Source organism: Chionomys nivalis, chromosome 9 (assembly GCF_950005125.1).
Source record: "Chionomys nivalis chromosome 9, mChiNiv1.1, whole genome shotgun sequence".
Taxonomy (NCBI): domain Eukaryota; kingdom Metazoa; phylum Chordata; class Mammalia; order Rodentia; family Cricetidae; genus Chionomys; species Chionomys nivalis.
Genome location: NC_080094.1, coordinates 14,857,598 through 14,880,429, shown reverse-complemented (window position 1 = coordinate 14,880,429; position 22,832 = coordinate 14,857,598). Strand labels below are relative to the sequence as shown.

The 22,832-nt window shown below is 51.3% G+C and overlaps 1 protein-coding gene across 2 annotated transcripts; it reads left to right on the top strand.

Annotated features, from left to right (window-relative positions):
• Nucleotides 1-288: 288 nt before the first annotated feature.
• Hnf4a (hepatocyte nuclear factor 4 alpha) lies at nucleotides 289-22,502 on the top strand. 2 transcript variants are annotated; one of them, XM_057781071.1, is made up of 10 exons: nucleotides 289-403; nucleotides 4,269-4,443; nucleotides 5,370-5,464; nucleotides 10,762-10,868; nucleotides 11,479-11,634; nucleotides 15,312-15,399; nucleotides 16,339-16,494; nucleotides 18,306-18,542; nucleotides 21,289-21,411; nucleotides 22,360-22,502. In XM_057781071.1, the coding sequence occupies exons 1-10, from the start codon at nucleotides 289-291 to the stop codon at nucleotides 22,500-22,502; spliced, it is 1,395 nt and encodes a 464-aa protein (XP_057637054.1). The 2 variants fall into 2 exon arrangements, with proteins under 2 accessions (XP_057637054.1, XP_057637053.1); XM_057781070.1 differs by having other exon boundaries at nucleotides 21,289-21,441.
• Nucleotides 22,503-22,832: the final 330 nt, after the last annotated feature.

Sequence of the window (22,832 nt, the reverse complement as noted above, 5' to 3'; positions counted from 1 at the left end):
AGAAACCAACAAACAGCCAAATCCCCGTGGCTCCACCCAGCCTACCCAGCAACGGGGGTGATTAACCATTAACCCCCACCCCTCCCCACAGAGCCTCCACCCTCTGCAGAGGCTAGGCCAGGACGCCAGTCTGAGTCTCCCAGAGGACAGTTTGAAACAGAGGAAGGCAGAGAAGGGACCTGGGAGGAGGCAGGGAGAGGGCGGGGACGGGGGCTGGGGCTCAGCCCAGGGGCTTGGGTGGCATCCTGGGCAGGGCAGGACAGGGGGCTGAGCCGTGGGTAGGGGAGAATGCGACTCTCTAAAACCCTCGTCGACATGGATATGGCCGACTACAGTGCCGCTCTGGACCCAGCCTATACCACCCTGGAGTTTGAAAATGTGCAGGTGTTGACCATGGCCAACGGTAGGTGGGGGCAGTTGTGCCCAGGTATGGAGTGAATCTTTGGCACTGGACTTTGGGATGGGAGGAGAAATACAGAAAATTGTAGGTTGGTCCTATAGGCTCGTACAGGTATTGCCAGGTGAAGCAAGTGGACCCACGTACTGTGGCCAGAGGCATTCTGGGTGAGGGAGGCCCGCAGAGGTGGATTTCCGACAGAAACATTTCCCAGATCTTCCCTAGTTAGGTCCTGGGATCTCAGGCTTCCTTCCTCACCACGTTACAACAACAGGCCATGATGGTGAGCTTCCTCAGGAGTGACTGCAGAAATCCCACCCGACATGGTCCATCTTCAGGCCCCTGGGCCTATGAGCAAGCAACAAAAGCCCTGTCCTGTTCCTAGAGATGGGGACAGGAGGCATAGCTATATTTCAGGGAAACTGGAGTTCAGGGGCGGCCGAGGGAGTGGAACCCTCAGGCTTCCTAGCTAGAAAAGCCAGCACAGCCGGGTGGTCTACATGCATAGCCCTAGGTGTCCATGTAAGTGTGTGGGTAGCATGGCAAACACAAGAACACAGCAGCGAGCCTATTCCCCTTTTAAGTTTGTGTCCTGGCTTCATCTGTCGGTGTTTGTTGAATGGTCTGCGATTGTATCTCCAGGGGCATCTGTTTTTCTTGCTTGCGTATCTGTGTGTATGTATAGTGCCTGTAACATGTTTGTGAATGTGGACTGGTGGGCATACTCTGTGCTTCCTGCCTGGTGGCCCTGGGTGGCACTTTGCGTACGCGCATGTGTACACAGCCCCTGTGCTGCTGGGCAGCATTCTCTAATGTACACAATTGTGTCGCTCCGTTGCATGGGGGTTTGTCGTTTTATTTTATTTTGAGACAGAGTCTTTACGTAGCTCTGGTTGTTCTGAAACTCACTACATGGACCAGGCTGGCCTCAAAATCATAGAGATCCCACCACCTCTGCCTCACCAATACTGGGATTAAAGGGTGCGCCACCATACCGGACTTGGTTTTCTTTTCGTTTTGTTTTGTTGTTTCTATGCCGAGTATATGTTCCTGAGCTGGCCTGAAACTTAGAACATATTCCCAGACTGGCCTGGAACTTGGGATCCTGTACTCCAGCCTCCCAAAATAGCATGGTTTTGTTGTAAGGGTCTTCATTATTGCTGTGTACCAGACATTGGGAGTCACATCGGCAGCCTGTGTGTTTGTCTCCCAGCCGATTCTGTTGTCGGAGTGTGTCGCTCCGGCTCAAACATCTGCTCCAATATAACTGAGAATATGTCTGGAGGGGGTGATGGTTTTCCTTTGCCAGGGAATGAGAAGGTAGACTTCCTGGATGGGGGTGGGGGTGGAAGGGGGCTGATAAGCTTCTGGATAGGAGGGGACCAGCTTCTAGATTATCCCTGGAGAGAAGGCGCTTGACTGGGGCTGGCTTGGCACCACCTTTCATCCATGATTCTGATGCTATAAGGCTAGGCCTGGAAAGCTGTGCTCTCAACCTGCCTGGAAAGAAGAGGCATCGTGTGGGCTCTGTCCATGGTCAGTCCCCCAACTGCCTCCCCTAGTACCTCTTGCCGTGTATGGTGTGACCTTGGGCACACGACCTCCTTCTTTGTCTCTTGCGCAGTATAAAAATGTGTTCCTTTACCCTAGCCCTGTTGGCCAAAATCTTTCAGAAGGATGGATGCTTCAGAGGAGGTACTCAGGGAGAAACATACTGAAGTAGTGAATAAGTTGCTTCTGCCCTGAGATAGGTATCATGTGACCCTTTCAGGGACAGTACATACTGTCACACTCCTGGCTACCACACAGGCCCTTCAGTCTGCACCTGCAGGCAAGCCCTTAAGTGTCTGTCCTGAGGACACATCAGTCACCTCCAGCTCTGGAAAAACTCTTCCTCCCCAGCCTCAGTTTCCTTATCTGTAAAATGGAGATGGGTAGCACATAGTATAAATTATACAAGAGTTTCTCTTGGTGTTTGGTCCTGGCCCCAACATGTTTGTCCTCTAGGACTCTGTATACAATGGAAGGGGTCTATATGCCCTGCCGAAGTTCACAGAGGTCAGGGAGTTGGAGTTATAAGAGGCTGTCTTCCAAAGTCAATGGGCTTCATCCTGAGCTGATGGTTAGAAGGTTCTAAGGTGCTCCCACCTTCCATTCTCAATTCAGAAACAGCAGAAGGGTTCTCACAGATACCCAGGCATGGGCAGCATGGCCGAACACAGCACACCATCCCATAAACCCTGCCCCTTTGCCTGGCAGCACTGTAAACGACACTGGGCAAGTCCCTTTCCTCTCTGAGCCTCAGTCTTCTTAACTGGGCAATGGAAATAGCCTGCTGACCTCAGAGGAGATGACCCGGCTAATTATGCCCAACCCAGGCTGCCCAGCAAGAGGACACCTTGCCAGCCTCTGCCTGAGTTGCGGGCTCAGCTCTCCCCGGGGGTCGAGGGAGGAGAGGCTGTGGGAGAAAGGGCACCGATGAAGCTTAACAATTATCCCTGCCTTGAGAATAATTCACCAGCTGCGGGGGCTCCACTCTGGACATTCAGGAGTCCTAGGAAGGGTTCAGCCAGGAGCCAGCAGAAACGAGAAAGGGCTGCAAGACGCCTGCTGGGAGCGTTCTCTTCTACAGAGAAGCATTTAGTTCTAGAACCTACTGAATGCCAAGCACTTCCGACAGACTCACTGAACCTATAAACAGCTCGGGGAGATGACTATGCTCCATATGACAAGTGGGGGAGGCAATGACAAGAAATAACCCAGTGCTACAAGACCAAAAGAGATCTGATCCTATGCTGCGAGGCTGCGGGGGTCTATGCTTTGGCACCCCACAGCCCTCTCCCATTTGCAATAGGCCATTCCCTTAGGCCTTATTTCCTTAGAGTCATATGCAGTCTCTATGGAAAGGCCCTCTCGTGTGTGTGTGTGTGTGTGTTGTGAACATGCTTGCACTTTTGTTTGGGGAGAATTATTATAGAGTTTATCATCTCCTAAGGGTGATTTTTATTTTTTCGGGACAATGTCTCAAGTAGCCTAGACTAAACTCGAACTTACTATGTCACCGAGGCTGGCCTTGAACTCTTTGATCCTCCTGTTTTTACATCTCCAGTGAAGAGATTTCCTAAAGAATTGATCTGTGGTGAAAGATTTGCCTTTAGATAAAGAGAGCCCTGTTGACTTTTTTTTCCTCTTTAATCTAAAACCAACCAAACCAGTTAAACTGATTCCTTTTGTAGTTGGGGAAATTGAGGCTAGGAAAAGGAGCTGGTCCAAGACCAGAAGTTAGCTAGGGGTAGTACTGGTACAAATGACCAGGATTCTTGGCACACAAACTGAAACCTCCTTTGCCAGAGGTCTTTAGTGCCCTCCTCACACTCTTACGGGGCGATAGCTTCTAATCTGTGGTAAAGACGGCTCTACATCCAGCCAGACCCCTGTCAGCACTCAGCCAGAGGCAAAGGATACTCTCCAGGTATGTCTTTCTCCTCCTTGGAAGGGTTCACAGAGTCTGAGGCTAAACACAGGTTCCCCTGTTCTGTTTCTCCTGATGAGGAAGAGGCTGGGGGAGTCGCTGTCACTTCCGAAGCTCCCAACAAGGAGTCTATAAGTGGCTACATGGTGGTCCAGTTTCACTCCTTCCTGAGGAAGCTCTGTGGAGAGCGAATCCTTGCAGGTACTCAGGAGACCAGCAGTACAGGTGGTTCTGGTTTACAGACTGGAAACTGAGACCCCCAAAACCAACTGACTCTGAGAGCAGAAGGATGGAGCCGGCGTAAACCCCCAGCTCTGGAGAGCCCACTCTAAGTCTCAGGAGCTCCCCCCACTTCACTCTCTGTCCCCCTTGGTTCTCACTCACTCTCTGTTGGTGCAGACACATCCCCATCTGAAGGCGCCAACCTCAACTCATCCAACAGTTTGGGCGTCAGTGCCCTCTGTGCCATCTGTGGAGACCGGGCCACAGGCAAACACTACGGAGCCTCGAGCTGTGACGGCTGCAAGGGATTCTTCAGGAGAAGCGTGAGGAAGAACCACATGTACTCCTGCAGGTGAGCAGCCGGCTGAGGCCTCGACTTACTCAGCTGGGATATGGGTGTGTTGGGATTCGTGCCCTCCAGGGTCCCTCTTGAGTCACCTGCCCTTCCAGATCTTCCAGATGGTCTGTTTTCTTAGCATCTGTGGATCCGGGTGGAAGCAGCAACTTTAGCAATCGCCTATCAAACATAGAGAAGATAGGACCGGCCCTCCAACCTGCTGTTTTTTCTAGGTTCCAACAAGTCATTGGCCCTAAGCCTTTTCACTTATCCCAGGGGTTCCCCCAAGATTCTGAAAACTCCCTCTTTCAAAGGCATCTCTCATTTTGGATAGCAACAGTAGCATATTAGCAGTGGTTGCCTGAGCATCCGTTGTCCCATGCCAAGCCTGTAATATCCCATTGTCACCTGTCAATGCCCTTCTGAGGTGGTCACAATTATTATCCTCATTTTGTAGATGAGGAAGCTATGTCTTGGATAGCTAGAAATTTAGCTGAGGTCATTCAACTTGAATGAGTGGTGGAGTCCGTGTTGAAACCCATCTCTCCCCATAACCTTGCCTTTCCCTTTTGTGAGCCAACTGTTGACTCTAAGCCATAGCCAGCAGCCTGCTATGGGCTATGTACTCTCATAGGATGTGGTGAAAATATCTATGCCTCTGGTATCCGAGAGACTAAAATTTCCAGCTCAGCTCTGCTGAGTGATCTAAGCCGCCTATCACCTTTCTGGATTTCAGTTTCCTACGCTGAGTGGGACAAACTGGACTTTCAGACAGTCCACAGACCCCTCTGGCTTCTGATGGGTTAACATTAGAACTCATGAGGTGCAAAGATGGAGCAAGGAGGGAGCTGGGTCAGGGTCAGAAGCAGCCGGGGTCCTCGTTCTGCCCCAAGAGGGGGAGCCTGCATCTTCTCCATCCCACCATCCGGCACCCTCTCCAGGTTTAGTCGGCAGTGCGTAGTGGACAAAGACAAGAGGAACCAGTGCCGCTACTGCAGACTTAAGAAGTGCTTCCGGGCTGGCATGAAGAAGGAAGGTGAGCCTCCCTCCGCACACCCTACACCCTGCCCCACCTGCACCCCGGCTCCAACCAACCCGGCATTTACAGCTCCAGCCGTCCTTTATGGCTCTGTGACAGGCCCTGGGATGACTGGCTAATGGCTGAGCGGAGGGAGGGCCTGGAGATCTGACCACAGGGAGTGGCTGGGCTTGGTCTTGAGAAAGATTCAGAGATAAAGCTCCCACTCACTCACTTCAGCTCCCAGCAACTGCCACTGAGTCCTTCCTGTGCCACCATAAGATGGGCGCGTTCTCTAATGGATACCGCGAGCATTAGGAAAAGCATAGAACACCACATGGCAAACACCTAATAGCTGACTACCAAGACTTCATAAATATGACCAGAGGACCCTACTCTGGGCATCCTGTCCAAGGACAAGCACCCCAATTCCCTTAGTTCTCATTCCTAGATGTCAGGCAATCTCTAGATTTTCCTCTTCCAAACAGTGGAATGAGGTCCTACACCCAGCCAGCTCCTGCCGTCAGACAGGACCTGGCTCTTCCTCCAGTGACTCTTCCTCTCTCTTTCCTGTGACAGTTCTGGGAGGCTGGAATGAACACTGTCCCCCTTTCACAGCAAAGGGAACTGAGGACCACAGCTGTTAGCCACCTTGCTGAAGTCCCCATGGCAGTTACTGGAAGAGCAGAGGCCCCAACCCCAGCCTCATGCTGTTCGGACACCTCAGTGCTGCCTACACGGTGCCCCACGCTGTGTCCCACACTGTGACCCGCACTGTGCCCTATGCTGTGCCCCACACTGTACCCCATGCTGTGCCCACACTGTGCCCTACACTGTGCCCCACGCTGTGCCCCACACTGTACCCCATGCTGTGTCCCACACTGTGCCCTATGCTGTGCCCTACACTGTGCCCCACGTTGTGCCCCACACTGTGCCCCACGCTGTGCCCTATGCTGTGCCCCATGCTGTACCCCACACTGTGACCTGCACTGTGCCCCGCACTGCGCCCCACTGCCCCACGTTTTGCCCCACACTGTGCCCTATGCTGTGCCCCACACTGTGCCCCTCACTGTGCCCCACACGGTGCCTGCCAGGCCTCATTTGCACATTGTTTTCAGTGGCCAGTGCTGTAGCATGTTAGTAGAGCCAATGCCTGGTAAACATGCAGGGCCCTGGCCAGTCCCAGCCTACAGGAGAGAGAGAAAGAGAGAGAACTATTTTCCTCTTAAGCCCACAAATTAAAAAAATCTTTAAACTTTTTTTCTAAATAACGTGAGTTCATTTTCAAATCCCTTCCCTTCTCTCAACTCACTTTTCCCAGCTGACTTTTATTTCCAGCCCACACCGTATTCTTCTGGCCAGACCCTCAGTCTAGCCCTATGGGAACACACACATATACACACACACATGCACACGCACTCATGCACGCACACATCCTGGGATCCAGCCCAAGGCTGAGCGAGACGGAAGGCAGGCTAAGCATGACAGCCCCCCTTCCCAGCCTCTGCTCTCCCGTCCCGAGATTCTTCTGACTGCCTGTCCCTCGAAGGGTCCTTGCAGGTCCTCAGCGCAAATTCAGGAGTCTTGCTGGAAAAGTAGAGCCCAAGATCCCGCTGTGCACACCGTATGCCGGCAGACCTCTGCTTCCCTGACACGGGAGTGGGGGCTTTTAGGGCCCATGGGCATGTTGCTCCTTGACTCACCTCATCTTCTCATTGAGAACTGCTTTATGGAAGGACTGCGGCACATGTGTGAATGTTGGAGACCAGATGAACGACTAAGGACCGCATGTTCTTCAGTTCTGATAACTGGCGATTCCGTGTTCCTAAGCACAAGTGCCCATAGAGCTTTGTGTCTGAGAATGCTTCTCTCCTATAGAATGGTCAGTGCGTGGGAGAAAGACAGGCAGTCCAATGAGGCAGGTGGCTAGCTAGTAAGTCTGTCTGCGGTCATGTGCCATGTGTCTTTTGTTAAAACAGTTTCCGGGGGGAAACTGAGGGAGGCTTCCAGCCCTCTGGGCTCTACTTGTCCCAGGCATCCACAGAGCCGAGTGATCCTAGATTCCAGCTCCTGGGAGAAGAGCAATCCCACCCCATCCAGCCTTAGCTCACTCAGCCTTGAATTGAACTGTTTGCTTCTTGAGCTGGAAAATGACTAACCTTTCTGCCAGGAGGACAGGAGAGCTACTGAGTCACTGACAGAGAGTGTTGCGGTCAGTAGATGCTCCTGTTGAGTGCCTGCATGTGTGTGTGCATTTGTGTGTGCATGTTTGTGTATACATACATACACTTGCATTATTGAAGGATTGTGAGGGACAAGTTTAACCAGGAGAGCAAAGCAAAGCATTCTGGGCCACCGTGGGCAAGCTCTAGGAAGGCTATTGCTCTTTCTGCCCAAGTCTTAACAGTCCCAGAACCTTTCCTTGGCTTGATAGAAAGATCCCAAAGCCACTTACCGGGTGTCTAGAAACATCTTTTCACTTATTTTCCTGTCGACCTCTCCTGCACATGGACTTAGGGACTGACTCCCTAAAGTTCTCGAAGACCAGAAAGGGAGCTGGAAACAGGGCTTCCAGAGCAGCTAGGGATAGTAAAGGAAGATCTACCCGATCCTCAGGTGGGGAAACTGAGGCAAGAGAGGTGATACAATGGGCCGGGGTGGGGCAAGGATTAGGACCAAAGACAGTGAGAATGAAGCCTTCGCGCTCTCTGGGTTGAAAGAAGAGCTTCAGATCCCACAGGCCCAGGAGTGGGCCTGGGCAGAGGTTATGCCACAGAGCCCACAAGGGGCTTCCCTGGAGGGCAAAGACTGTAGGTGGGAGAGCCTGGGGGTGTTCGTGAACAAGCAAACAGTTGGTGGAAAATTCTGTTCTGTGACTAAAGTTAGGGAGAGGGACGCCTGCCCAACCTTGGCTCTTGGTCCCAGGACAAAAGGGCCCAGCCTCTGGCAGCAGAAAGCCAGGCCAGAGACAGGCCAAGAAGTACAGGAGAGCATGGCCCGCCCTGTAGGATCTTCCTCACAAGCCCAGCTCAGCCCCCAGGGCCAACCCAGGGTTCTCTAGGAAGACAGGCTCAAGTCCTCTCCACCCCGTCCTGTCGGTTAATATTCAATGGAAGTTACATTAGGTCCCCGACCCCGCTAATACTGCGCAAACATTAGGAAAACATCATTCCGTGACTGAGCTCGCTTGGGTGCTGATAAGGCCAGGCCAACCTTGAGGAGCTCTCTGTACAGCTGCTGACAGCAGTCTTTCATTCTGCCCGCCTCCCCACAGCGCCCAGTGGGGGCAGGCGACAGGGCAGGCTGGGTTGCCAGGGAGGGTGTGGCAGGCTGGTACAATCAGGGTAGTGGGGGGAACTTGTCCACCTCAGGGTCTCTGTCCTACGCCGCCTGACTTCTCTGTCTCTGGGTTTTTGCGGCAAGGTCTCGCTTTTTTCTTTCCTTTTCTTTTTTATACTCATTACTATTATTGTTATTGTGTGTGTGGGTGTGTGCACTCGGGCATGTAAGTGTACTTGCACAGAAGGCAGAAGAGGGCATTAGATCTTCTGATGCTGGACTTACAGGTGGTTGTGAGCTACATGGTGTGGGTGCTGGGAACCAAACTTCATCTTCTGTAGTGTGATACGTTCTCTCATCAACTAAGCCTTCTTTCCAGACCCCTACGTCGGTACTCCAAGCTGGCATATCCTCCTGCCTCAGCTTCCCGAATGCTGGGATTACAGGCATGAACCACTATGCCTGACTCTAGATTTCAGCATTCTGAAATCCAGAAGAAGTTGAAGAGTGGAATGTGAGTGTCCCTTGAAGTCACATGCTGTCTGTGACATGACATCTTCACTCCACAAATATTTACCGCATTCCCACTGCGTCGGAGTGTACTTTAGGGGCCAGGGTGACAGTGAGCAAGAGGGAGGAAGGTCTGACTTCTGGAGCTTTGGGGCTAGATAATAAAGAATTCAGCAAATCATGCTACAATAGATAGGGAAATTGAAACAGGAAAAGAGGGCAGAGTTTGGGGCACAACACTGTGTCAGAGGAGGCTGAAAAGGCACCTGAGGTGACTTTTGTTGTTGTTTTGTTTTTGTTTCTTGTGGCCTGTCTGGATATCTAGACATAGGGAAGGGCAGGTGTCACGGACAGATCGAGTGAGTGACGGGGGGATGGGAGTGGGTGGGCATCCAAAGGAGCTGGGATGAGATGCTGAGACAGCCATTCTGAGCGGAACATGATACGAGACCTGGGTGTGTTCAGAGGAATCCCCGAGAGCAGCTCAACCCCAAAAAGGGGAAGCCAGGTGCTTCGGTTCTCAGGACCTCTAGGAGGACCTGGTCCAGCCCAGGGGAGAGTGGTGGGGCCTTCAGAAACAGAGCAGAGTCTTCATGTGACAGCCTTCACGCAGAATGCTCTGCAGCCTCATCCTCACTCCTTCCACAGCGAGGCCCCTCAGACTCCAGGGGACAGGTGGGGCACTGAGAGGGTGTCTGACACCTTAGGGTGTACTGAGTCGACTGGGGTGGACGGTGGGCTGGAGGACTAAGAGACAAGGCCTTTGGTCTATGACTTCTGGAGAGTTCCTGGTGTGGGGAGGAAAGAGACTGCTTTCCCCCTTGTCCTCCCAGGTTAGTCTAGAGAGCAGGATTCCTCCCAGCAGACAGTCCACTAGGGCAGCCAGGCCTCCAGGTCCCAACCCAGAACTTCTGTCTGTCACTCAGGAATCTCAGGGCCATCTCTGTGTCACCAGGAGGAAAGGGTTGGATCATTTGGAAGGGAAGGGGCCAACCAACTCGCAAGCAGGGGTCGTGATTCCGGGATGGTGGCAGATTCTTGCCGCACTACTCAGACGGTGGTCTGTCCTCCTCTGAGTTTTCTCTAACCTGCCCCTCATGGTGATCTGTCATTCCTCCAGTCTTCAGTATACAGGGCAGGGGGAAGCTTTGGTGCCTGGGGAGCTTTGCAAACAGAGCTAGAAAATCCCACACATGACAGGCAAAAATGACTCAGTGGGACGTCAGACACCAAGCCTGACAATAACCTGATTTGACCATTCCTGGGAACCACGTGGTAGAAGGAAAGAACCAACTCCTACAATCTGTCCTCCAACTCTCACACACGCACCATGGCACATGTATGCTCACACATGCGCGCGCGCATGCACACACACACACACACACTCGGTATACGTCCACCTGCAGCACCCTGGCAGCCCCAGTCCAGGTTGAAGCCTCTCCTTCCATATCTCCCAACTCCTTACCGGTTGTGGGACATCCCCCTCCCTCAGAGCTCCTTCTTAGCTCTCTCTGCCCTTCTCGTAGCTGTCCAAAATGAGCGGGACCGAATCAGCACGCGGAGATCAAGCTACGAGGACAGCAGTCTGCCTTCCATTAATGCGCTCCTGCAGGCAGAGGTCCTGTCTCAGCAGGTACCGAGGGACCCTCTCACCTACCTGGGCTCCCTCTCAGGGGAGCTCACTTCTTCCACTTCAGCCTCCTCCCACCAGACCCTAGAGCCTCACATGGAAAGGGCCACAGATACCGTGAAAGGAAACCCAAACCCAATGCCACACATAGCTTTTGTGACAGAGAGAACTCGAACCTAGGTCTGGCATGGGGGGAGGGGTCTGTCTAGTTCATCACAGTGGCCATGTTCACAGGCCACACAAACTGCTCTCCTTGAGGGCTCAAGAGCAGTCCTACCAAAAAGCAGTAGCAATTGCAACAAGGTGGCGGCTCAGTCACCTTCTGGCATGACCTCAGACAAGTCACAGCGCCTCTCTGGGCCACGGTGCCTTTATATATGAGATAAAGATGATGCCCATTTACACCCAAGGGAGAAGCTAGACGAGGTGGGAGCAGGGCAGGCAGCGGGTGGCCATCCAAATGGAGTGTTCCCTGCTTCTGAGTCCTCCCTGTCCCTCTGCTCAGAGCTGCTTACTGACCCGGCAGTCCAGGCAGAGCTGCCACCAGACAGGGGACTTCCTAGGGAAGTTCAGGGAAACCCCGCTTCCCCCAGCATTCCCTTGTGCCCCACAGATCACATCTCCCATCTCTGGGATCAATGGTGACATTCGGGCAAAGAAGATCGCCAACATTACGGATGTGTGCGAGTCCATGAAAGAACAGCTGCTAGTTCTGGTCGAATGGGCCAAGTACATCCCAGCCTTCTGTGAGCTCCTTCTGGATGACCAGGTAAGGGCACATGTGCTGGGAGCAGAGGTGGACACTGGCCATCAGGGCCCAGCTGACCTACACAAGACATAGCCTTGGGCTGATTTGATTTTCTCAATGAAACACATATCACTCACGTGCTCCCAGAACTGTTTAAGTCACTCTACAAATATTGATTCAGTGTCCCTAAGGACTATGAAGCAGGAATGTTTCCCATCTTCCAGGTGAGGAAACCAGGGCACAAAGAGGTTAAGTAAATCACTCAAGGTGACACAGCCAATAACCTGCATCACTGGGATTAGAACCAGCCAGAAATGCTCCAAAGTCCAGACTCTTAACCACCGCATCATTCAGCATTCTTGGAGGTGTTGACAGGAACCTAAAACCAGGAATCAGGAAATTTGACTTAAGCTCTGGTTTTAAGACCAGTTCCCTGAGTGATTTGGGGCAAATTACTTTACTCCAAGTCCCAGAGTTCTTATCTACCAAGTGGAAGTTATCTCTGAAGAGCGTTGTCAGAACTGGGGCCATTCTTGTTTGAAAAGTCCAGGCTGGTGCAACAGCACCTCAGCTGAACCTCCCCTGCCCGCCCTAGTGCTCTGTCTCTTGCTCTCCCCCAAGATGGTTTGTCAGCATTTGGTATACCAAGGCCCCTTCTCTGGACTCCTGAAATGGGGCCAGGGAGGGAAAGTGCCGGGGTAGCAGGGCTGTGTGCGTCTTTGAATGGCTGAGTTTCTGAAATGTCTCATCCACTGGCTCCCAATAAACACACTCCTTGGCCTCCACAGACATCTCCCCTGCCTGGGCAAGGAGAAAGAATCAGTCGCCTTCCCAACACTGAAAGCCCCAGTTCTTTGCCCACAAGTTTGATATTGCAGCATCTTGTGTCTTGTTATTTGTTTGGGGGATTGTTCTCTTGCTTGAGACAAGGTCTCGCTATGTAGCCCAGGCTGGCCTGGAACTCACTCTGTACATCAGGCTGTCCTGAAACGCACAGAGAGCCGCCTGCCTCTGCCTCCCGTGTTGGGATTAAAGACGTGTACTGCCATGCCTGGCTGCATACAGTCTTAATGCCTCAGAGAAGTTACACAGGCCCACAGCTGTTTCTCTCTGCAGAAGCCAGGAACTGTTCTGCCTCTTTAAACACCTATAAGAAAGCCATGAGCAGCTGGGTGGTGGTGGCACGTGCATGCTTTTAATCCCAGAACTTGGGAGACAGAGGCAGGCAGATCTCTGTGAGTAGCCTGGTCTACAGAGTGAGTTCCAGGATAGATTCCAAAGCTACACAGAGAAACCCTGTCTCAAAAAAAAAGAAAAAGAAAAGAAGAAAGAAAGGAAGGGAGGGAGGGAGGGAGGGAGGGAGGGAGGGAGGGAGGGAGGGAGGAAGGAAGGAAGGAAGGAAGGAAGGAAGGAAGGAAGGAAGGAAGGAAGGAAGGAAGAAGAAAGAAAGCCAGCCATAGGGCACTCTAGGTCAACAACACTGGCTCGGCTGCTCCTTAGCCCCCTGCTGGGTCTGGACCCTAGAGACATCCCTCCTTTGGAGAACTGACAGCCAGGGATCATGTCCAAGCTGTCCCTGACTTCTCCCACTCCTCCTCGTGCTTCAGCCCCTGTCCCTCTGCTGGAGAGCCCGAATTAATGTTTAATCCCCTCTGTTCCTTCCCAGGAACTTAGCAGGACAACAAGATACCCCCAAGCTGAGCAATTGTTAACCTCTATTTCCCACCCAAACCTCCCTGGCTGGGGCTCAGAGCATTCTCTGAGGGCAGTGATGGGTGGCCAGTAACACGGGCCAATCATTAATGCCCCCTTGCCTGCCCACACCCCACCTCAGCTGTCATGTCTGAGGGTTGGACCTGGGAACCTATGTATGGTACATAAGGAGACCATATTGCCTACCATGGCTCAGGCTACCTGTGAGATTTGAGGACATGGCCTTCCAAGGGACCCACATTTCCATTGTTCCAGGGACCATCATCTTGTTACACCTGGGTAGCCAATTCCTGGATCTAGAAGGCCAAGTCTGACAGGATAAGGGGACTAAGGCATAGAGAGAAAAAGAGAGGGACTTAAAGCCCAGAGCTCATTGGCCACTGTGCTGGGATTTGACTCAGTCCTTTGTTCTGCGCTCTGAGAGCCACAGAGCTAACGGTTGAGAGCGCGGCCGCAGTGCCTCCTGGGTAGAGTATGCTCAGTGATTGACATCTTCTGTATCCCTTCCTGTTGTTCACAGAAAATAGTGTCTCACCTCCAAGTTTTCCCATTCCTTCCCACTTTGGGTTTCTCTCCTACGTGAAGTGGAAAGGGGTCATAACAGGTGGGCTCAGGAGGCAGTCAGGGTGCCGGCTAAGACATTCTTTCCTTTAGTTGTTTCAGAACAGATCTGTGTGTCTGCTGTGTTCTGCAGACTCTCTAGGCTGGAGAGGCTTACTGTGCATTCCCATGGCCGTGGCCTCTCTTGTCTCACTGCTCTGAGCTCCTTCCCTTCTCCCTCCCTCTCTCCTGCTCTCTTTTCTTTCTCTCCACTTGCCCACTGCAGCACCATCCTCTTCTATCCCGTGGCCTACTTTACCAATCCTTTCCTCTTACTCTCTCAGCCTGATGGTTCTGTGAGCTCAGAGACCACGGTGTCCCCACACTGTCTGAAGGAGTGTCTAGGAGGGATGGTGAGATGGTTCAACAGGCGAAGGCTCTTGCTGTCAAGGCTGATTCCCAGGACCCACAGGGTAAAAGGAGAGAATCGCTGTTCTCTGCCCTACACACACACCCACACACCAATACATTTTTTTAAAGGACACATTGTGAGCATCTAACACTTGACAAGTAAATGAAAGAGCACAGAGCAACACCTGACCGTCCCAGCATGGCTTGCTACCTGCAGCCTCCCACTGAGCACGCAGATCCTCAGGGACACCATCCTGCTGTCATTCTCTGGTCTTCACACAAGCACTAAGAACAACGGCTCTAAGACGACAGCCTGTGAAACACTCAGACTTGACCTTGGACTTCAGTCTTCACAGACTGCCACAAAAAGACAGGGCTTGATGATGCCCTGTACTTGGTGAGCACATTCTAAGAACAGACATTCATCTGGAAGCTCACATAGATTCTCTGAGAATCCCAGAATCTTACAGCATCCACAGTACAGGCGTCGTGGAGATCTATAGCACCAGTGATTTCCCAAACTCAGTGCAACTTTGGAACCAACAGGGAAGCTCCTGCATATTCCAGGTCCAGTTCCTACGCACAGAACCAGAGTCACTAGTAGTACAGCCCAAGACTATGACTTTCCCTAAGGTTCCTTAACTGTTCCCTACAGTTTTAAAACATCTGGGACAAGTTGACACTCTTGAGAATCTGATCTGAGGCATACAAAGCAGGTATGGCCTATGCCCTGATGAGACCGGGGCATGGCTCCTTGCTCAGAGATGGAGACACACCAGCTCAAGAGCAGAGTGAACTGGAGGTGCCCTGGTTTGGAAAGCACAGGTTCCACCTTCCTGGTCTCTGTAGAATGCTTCCTATACACCTCTCTCCATCAGTCATGGGAGGAAGGCAGAGGTTTTGTGGGGTGTGTTTCGGAGCTCAGGTAAGTAAAGACAGAAGGGACACAGAGCCACCTTGCCAAGGCCTCTGACCTGACTATGAGCAGCCTTCCTGGCGTGCAGCTGCTAGACTTTACCCCATCTCTCTTCTAGGTGGCCCTGCTCAGAGCGCATGCCGGCGAGCACCTGCTGCTAGGCGCCACCAAGAGATCCATGGTGTTCAAGGACGTGCTGCTCCTAGGTGAGGGGGCTGCTGGTCCCAGACAGAGCTGGAGGGATGAACCCCAGCTAGGTACACCCAGGAGGGAAGAGTATCTCCACATACACCGGACCACGCAGGCGGTCAAAAACATCCCAAACTGGATACATTGTTGCAAGTTGGTAATCCCAGCTACTTAGGAAGCTGAGGCAGGAAGTTTACAAGGTCAAGACATGCCCGGGTGGGTTATGTGGAGGGCTCAAGTCAGCCTGAGACTATCTTCAACTAAAATAAAAATAATTTTAAAAAATCTAGCAACTATCAGTTGCGATCAATAGAGACGCCACTAAGGAGACCTTGGACTGGCTTGGTTGGGAATAGCACTCGTTGCCAAGATTTGCAATCTGAGTTTGAGCCTAGGGATCCAAATGGTGGAAAGAGAAAGCCAACTCCTGAGATTGTGCACTGACCTCCGCGCATGCCCCATAGCACACAGACTGCTCCCCCAGAATAAATAAATAATAAACAAACCCTTTCAATACAACAACCCCAAGATAGTTGCTAGATATTCCCACTTTATAGATGAAGAAAACTGAGGCACAAACAAGTCAAGTATGTTAACTAACTATAACCAGCCGTAAATGACAGAACCATTCAGATGGTGTGACCCAATTCCAGAGTATATCCCGTGACCTTGACGCTTTAGTGCCTCCCAAGTGGACCTTGGCTTTCCTTCATCTTGAGTCATGCAGATAAAAGGAGTTTGGGGGAACCCAAAAGGCCTCTGAAAAAAACTAAGTTCCTAGTTCACCCAGGACTTCAGGCATTAGCCTTCCTCCAATGGCCTCGGGTTTCTGATTTGTAAAATGAGCATGGTGACCCCAGTAACTCCTCCCAAGAGCACCAGGCACAAAAATCACAGCCAAGGATGACAGGAGTCAACCAAGGTGACAGTCCCATCTTCCCCCTCCACCCACCCAGGCAATGACTACATTGTCCCTCGGCACTGCCCAGAGCTAGCAGAGATGAGCCGTGTGTCCATTCGTATCCTCGATGAGCTGGTCCTGCCCTTCCAGGAGCTGCAGATCGATGACAATGAGTATGCCTGCCTCAAGGCCATCATCTTCTTCGACCCAGGTACTATCCACAGCTCCTAGCCTTCGCATCCCCAGACCTGTCATCATGTTCCTGATGGATTCACTTGCCTTATGACAACCAGAAGTCATTCATCAACCCCATGAGGCAGACCAGAGTTCCCAGGGAGGAAGGGCTTTGCAGGGCACAGATTGCAAAGGCCTGGGTTTTACTTTTCCCATCTTCCTTCTTGTCCATCATCCTGAGTATCCTTTCTCCCACCCTCCATTACTGCTGCCCTCCTGTCTCTGTTGATCAGCCCTGCAGTTTTCAGCAATATGCATTACCCCTGCCCTATCAGCGACAGGCAGCATCTTCTATCCTTCACTCGCTGGAATGAGGATACCGAATTCTCTCCCCCGCCTTCCTTCAGTCTCTCTCTCTCTGTCCTCTCCCTGATGACTGTGCTGACTCTTATCCCTGAGTTTGGAAAGTATGTCTGTAGTCAAATCTTTGCACAAAGCCTGCTTTTGTTTCTCATTATCTGAGACTTGCTGTCTTCCCTTACCTGCTGGAGCACAGGACCGCTGGGCGCTCGGCGCTGTCCTTGGTGCTGGTCCCTGATTTCACAGAGATGGCCTCTAGCAATTAAAAGCAGCCAAGAGGAAAATGACTGCCATTTATTGAGGCCGCCCTGGTGTGCAGTTTTAAACATTTCATGCAGAGTACATATAGCATGATTCCTGTGAGTTAGGAACCATCTTCACCCCAGATCCAAACAGGGAGAAGGTGGAAGTGTAGAGAGACCGACTGACTTAGCAAAGTCACACAACTGGGAACCTGCAGAGCACGAATTTGTACTTTGGGCTGTTAATTTAGACATGTCTCTCCAAATCACAGTCTTGCTTTCTCCTTGCAACTTCCATTTCCCAGAGGGTAAGGGTCTAGTTCCAGTCCTGCGGTGCAAAACTCCGGGCTGAAAGGGTGGTCATTCCTCAGTGACAGGTACTATATTCCTGGCCCCAAGGCAGAGTCAGCAGCTTGGTTGAGGGCAGGGGGACCTAGTCCAGGCTGGTATAGAACAGGTATTCCATGAAAGATGATGGATTGAATAAAAAAATAAGTGCAAAGTGTGGGTGGGGTCTCTTTCTGCCAGAGAAACTGAAGCCTCAACGGAGTCCCCAGGTGAGAGACAGCAGCAGGCAGGGGAGGGGAAACTATCTTGATGTAGCCAATGCAGGGTCTGGATGGTGGACTCTCATCTGTGAGCCAGAAACCAGCAAATAGTTGCATGAACTGGCCAAGTCTTCCTTATTTCCCCTTGCCTGAGACAAAGAGATACTAAGGCTCTCAATAGAAGAGCATCAGCCTAGTATGTGCAAGACTCTCGGTTTGAACCATAGCACAACATAAGAAAACTTAAAAGAGAAGTGAGACTCTAACATGAAGTACCAGGCTTTGTATCTTTTCCTGCCTGGATCTTAAACCACTATTTGTTCTAGAGGAAGCTAGCTGCTGAGGACCCCAAATTCTTGTCCTAGCACTAACTTGTCCCAGGTTAAGACTCCCTGGTACATGGGGCTGGAAAGATGGCTCAGCAATTAAGAGGACTGGCTACTCTTCCAGAGGTTCAAATCCCAACACCACCATGGCAACTCACAACTGTCTGTAACTCCAGTTCCAGGGGATCTGACATCCTCGCACAGATATACACATAGGCAAAACACCAGTACACATAAAATAAGATAAATAAATCATTAATAATAAATAATTAATAAAAAAAAGACTCCCTGTGTTCCAAGGTCAGTAAGTCGCCCAGTTGGAACCTACAGGTTAGGGAATTTGGTGCTCCCTGACCACCTCTCCCATTGCAGATGCCAAGGGACTGAGTGACCCGGGCAAGATCAAGCGGCTGCGGTCGCAGGTGCAGGTGAGCCTGGAGGATTACATCAACGACCGCCAGTACGACTCTCGGGGCCGCTTCGGCGAGCTGCTGCTGCTGCTGCCAACCCTACAGAGCATCACCTGGCAGATGATCGAACAGATCCAGTTTATCAAGCTCTTTGGCATGGCCAAGATCGACAACCTGCTGCAGGAGATGCTGCTTGGAGGTCTGGAGCACGGGCAGGGCAGGGGTGTCCTCTCTTTGTCGATCTGTAGTGCTGGCTCTTGGGAGACAGGCTTCTCGTGAACCTGAGCTGGCCTCTAGACTCCAGTGCTTCCTCAGCGGGAGCCTTGGACTATCTGCTTGTGTGTAGGACTCGGTTTGTCATCAGACAAAAAAATGGAGATAAGGACAGAGGTCCATTTGTTCAGACACTGAGGGTCTAGCATGAGTCAGCCAATCACTCTTGAAAGAAGGGGAGAATTTCATGGACCTAATTAAACACATTAGGTGAGTCGACCAAGAGATGCCTCCCTGAAGTGGTATCTAAGACTGATGGGTAAAAATAAGTAGATTTTAATATCTTGAAAAGTATTCCAAGCAGAAGTCATTTGTTCCAAGCTCTGAGCTAAGATTTGTGTAAGAGATGGAGGAGATGAAGGTGGAAATTAATTAGAAACCAAGTCATAAACAGGGCTTGATGGGCCATGGTCAAAAATGTCACTTCTAGGCCAGGCAGTGGTGGTCCACACCTTCCTTTAATTGCAGCACTTGGAAGGCAGAGAGAGGCAGGCGGAGCTCTGAATTCTGAGCTGAAGGCCAGCCTGGTCTACAAAGTTCCAAGAGAGCCAGGGATGCATAGAGAAACCTTGTCTTGAAAAGAAAAATGAGTTTTATATAGGAGCAAGCCTTTGTAATTACAGAAGCAGAGAAGCTGAGGCAGGAGGACCGTGGATTTGTGAGGCAGTCTGGGAAATATAGCGAAACTTTGAAAGAAAAGAATGAGAGAAAAGAAGGAAAGGAGAAAACAAAGGAAGGAGAAAAGAGGGAGGAAGGAAGGAAGAAAGGAAGTGAGGAAGGTGGGGAAGAAAGAAGAAAGAAAGGGAGGGAGAGAAGATAGGAAGAAAAATGGGGAGGGGGATTGTGTTTTATTCTCTCTGCAACTCTTGTAAAGAGACTGAAAACTTAGCTAAATTTTAAACAAGCCAGTCTGATTTAGGGGTCAATAGTGAATTACAGGGGGCAGTGGAAGTGCCCAGGAATGTTACTCTCTTCTGCCATCTGAGACAATGGTGGCTTAAAATGTGGGAGTAGAGCAGGCAGAGAAGGAGAGACTCTCTGGATGCCACAGATGCTGAAGCAGGAGTGACAGAAGAGAAAAAGTAAAGGGTCAAGTTCTGCTTTGAGTGGTGGAAACAATGGTGGAATAACTTACTGGCAAGGAAGATAAGGGGACGACTTGAATCTGGGTCTCGGATGGTGAGCAGATGACCCAGAAGATCCATCTGGACTTGACACGGGAGGTGTGTTGGATACTCAAACGGGACAAAACTCAACTGTGAGTCGATGGCCCAGCAATAGAGGAAAGGCAGCCTCGGGTCTTCTAGCATCAGAAGTCAGAAAATGTGTCACAGAAGGCTTTAGAAAAGATCCATCAGGGGCATGGGAGAAAGGCAGGAAAATTATAGAATCAAAAAAAAAAAAAGGGTGTGCTTTCAGGATGACAGGGCTACAGTGGTGTTAAATGAGGGGAGGAGAGAGGAAGGGGGAAAGGTACGATAAAAGAAGAAAAGGGAGGGGAGGGTTGGGGAAGGGATGAAGTTAGAAATCAATGAAGGACTAGGAGAGAGAGAGGAGAGTGGAAGCTTACAGGGTTTTGGTCCTTTGCTGTGAGCAGCATCAGAGGGTTTGGGGGATGGAAACCAGGTGTGGAGAGCATCACAGAGTAGGTAGGCAACGGGCAAATGGGAGAGTGATGAAGCAGAGACAGGGCAGACAAGCCTTGGATGGTGCTCCCCACACAGCGTAGCTGAACCAGAGCACAGACCGCGGGCAGACAAGCCTTGGATGATGCTTCCCACGTGGCGTAGCTGAGCCAGAGCTGAGGTTGGCTGTGAGACGGTAACTCTAACCACAGACCACGATCACCCCTTAGGGGAAAGTGGGGCATCAGGTCTAGCCCCTCAACAGACAGGTCTGTGGTGGGTGACAGAGTCAGCATGAGAAGTAGAACCAGAGGCTTGAGAAATAATGCGGTGGTGCAGCCACCCCCAGATGGAAGCCAAGGCTCTCTGCCCCTGCGCTGTTGCTATTTGGAGGCGTGATTCTGAGCAGAGATGTTCTGCGTGTTGTTTAGCTGCACGTCTGGCCTCTGTCCGTGAGATATGAGTAGAATCTCTCTAGGAATCATAATAAAAATATCTCCAGAAACTGTCAAGAGGTCAAAATCACCCCAGCTGAACTGTGGTGGCAGGAACTCACCACATTCTCAGCGACCCTGGGAGCTGGCGGCTGTGGGGGCTCAGGTGTCACTGCCGCCAGCGTCAGGAGTTGTGGTCTGTTCGCCAGACACATTTGGGTGAGATAATCCCTCTGGATACTGTTATCTCATCTGTAGTATGGATGATAATGGTGTCTATTCTTTAGAACTAACGTGAGGATGAAATTGTATAAAGAATTAAAAGTGCCATAAGCCAGTGCCCAGGACAAGATAGGCGCCCACTGACCATTTCACCATGAAACCAAAGAGCTTACTCATTGTATTTAAACTCAGAAGTGCTGATTTCTTTCAAGCCACGAAGCCCACAGACATGCCCGGTGATTTTCACATTTCTAACCCAGGAATAGCACCCAAGAGATACTGTTAGTCTTGATGAGTAGGCTGACCGCCGCACTGGGGAAATGATGCCGCAAGGCTGTGGTCCTTTTCCAAGACTTCCTGTCCTGACTGATGCCCTCGTTTCCGTCTACAGGGTCTGCCAGTGATGCACCCCATGCCCACCACCCCCTGCACCCTCACCTGATGCAGGAACACATGGGCACCAATGTCATAGTTGCCAACACGATGCCCTCTCACCTCAGCAATGGACAGATGTGTGAGTGGCCCCGACCCAGGGGGCAGGCAGGTGGGCAGCCTGGGGTCTACCCTACAAGGGATAAGGAGGGGGAGGGGACCTAAGAAAGGAGGCAGGAGAAGATTGCATCTAGAAGGTGGAACCAAGAACACAGTTCTCTATGTTCCAGAGCAAGGAATGGGGGTGGGGATAAGGGTGTTGTTGGTTAAAGCTCTTTATTCAGTGAGGCTATGCATTCAGCAAGATGATGGACAATGTCTACCAAACGAGGCAAGCCACTAGGTGAGGGGACCATTGAGCATGTTTGTTGGCTGAGATTTCCATTAGATGAAATCGTCCACCAGGTGAAAGTGTTCTTTGAAATAGGGCTAGCCTGATGAATGATGCCATCCTCTGGGCAGTTGAAGGAGACTGGCAATTCAGTAGGACTGCCCACTAGGCTAATGAGGGGAAATCGTCAATGACTAATCGTCAATGGGATGAGGTGGCCACTGGGATGAAAGGGATTTCATTGAGTTTGGTCTTGGGAAAGTTGTCTACAAAAATGAAAGTAGCCACACAGGTAAAAGTCACTCACCCAAACTGCGATGGGAACGAAGCCTTTTCGTTTGTGTTACTCTTCTCCCAAAGATTGAAGAATGCCAGTTTCAGCCCAGTTAGCCCAGGCCCTCAGTTTCTGCTCTTTCTTCTGAGTCAGAATGTTTTTATCACACTTCGTATTGCCTTTGGGAACAGTCACACCTGGGCCCTGGCCTGGGAAAAGCAGCCTGAGTCTCCATATCAAACGGTAGAAAGATGGCTGGGAGGACTTCATAGAATGTGGAAGTTTGAGCTGTAACAACCTTAGGGATTGGATCCATCATCTTATTTTATGTAATGTCTCAGCAGGTGGGAGGGCTTTCCCACACTCTTTGGTTATTCCCACAAAGGCTGGACTCTTGAGTGACTTCTATTTCTTTCTCCCTTCAGCCACCCCTGAGACTCCGCAGCCGTCACCACCAAGTGGCTCAGGATCTGAACCCTACAAGCTTCTGCCAGGAGCCATTGCCACCATTGTCAAGCCTCCCTCTGCCATCCCCCAGCCAACTATCACCAAGCAAGAAGTCATCTAGCAAGCCGCTGGGGGTCAGGGGTTCTGCTGGCTCACACCCTCAGAGAGCACCTGGGTGTAACTTAGTCACAGCAAGGAAGATGTGACGAGAGGGGCCGTTCCCCAGAGCAACCATGGAAAGGGTGCAGAGCCCAAAACCATGGGCTGAATTCCACATGCATTGCCACCCCTGACCCCACACCCCAGAGGGCAGGGCTTCGCCTTGAGGAGCCCCCGGCTGGGAAGTTTTTTGCTGCCTGGACCACTTTTCCCAAGTTGAAGCCACTGTCTTCATCTTCATCCGTATCTTCCCTCAGCTTCTTCTCCCCGAAGGATGACTGTCTGCAGATGT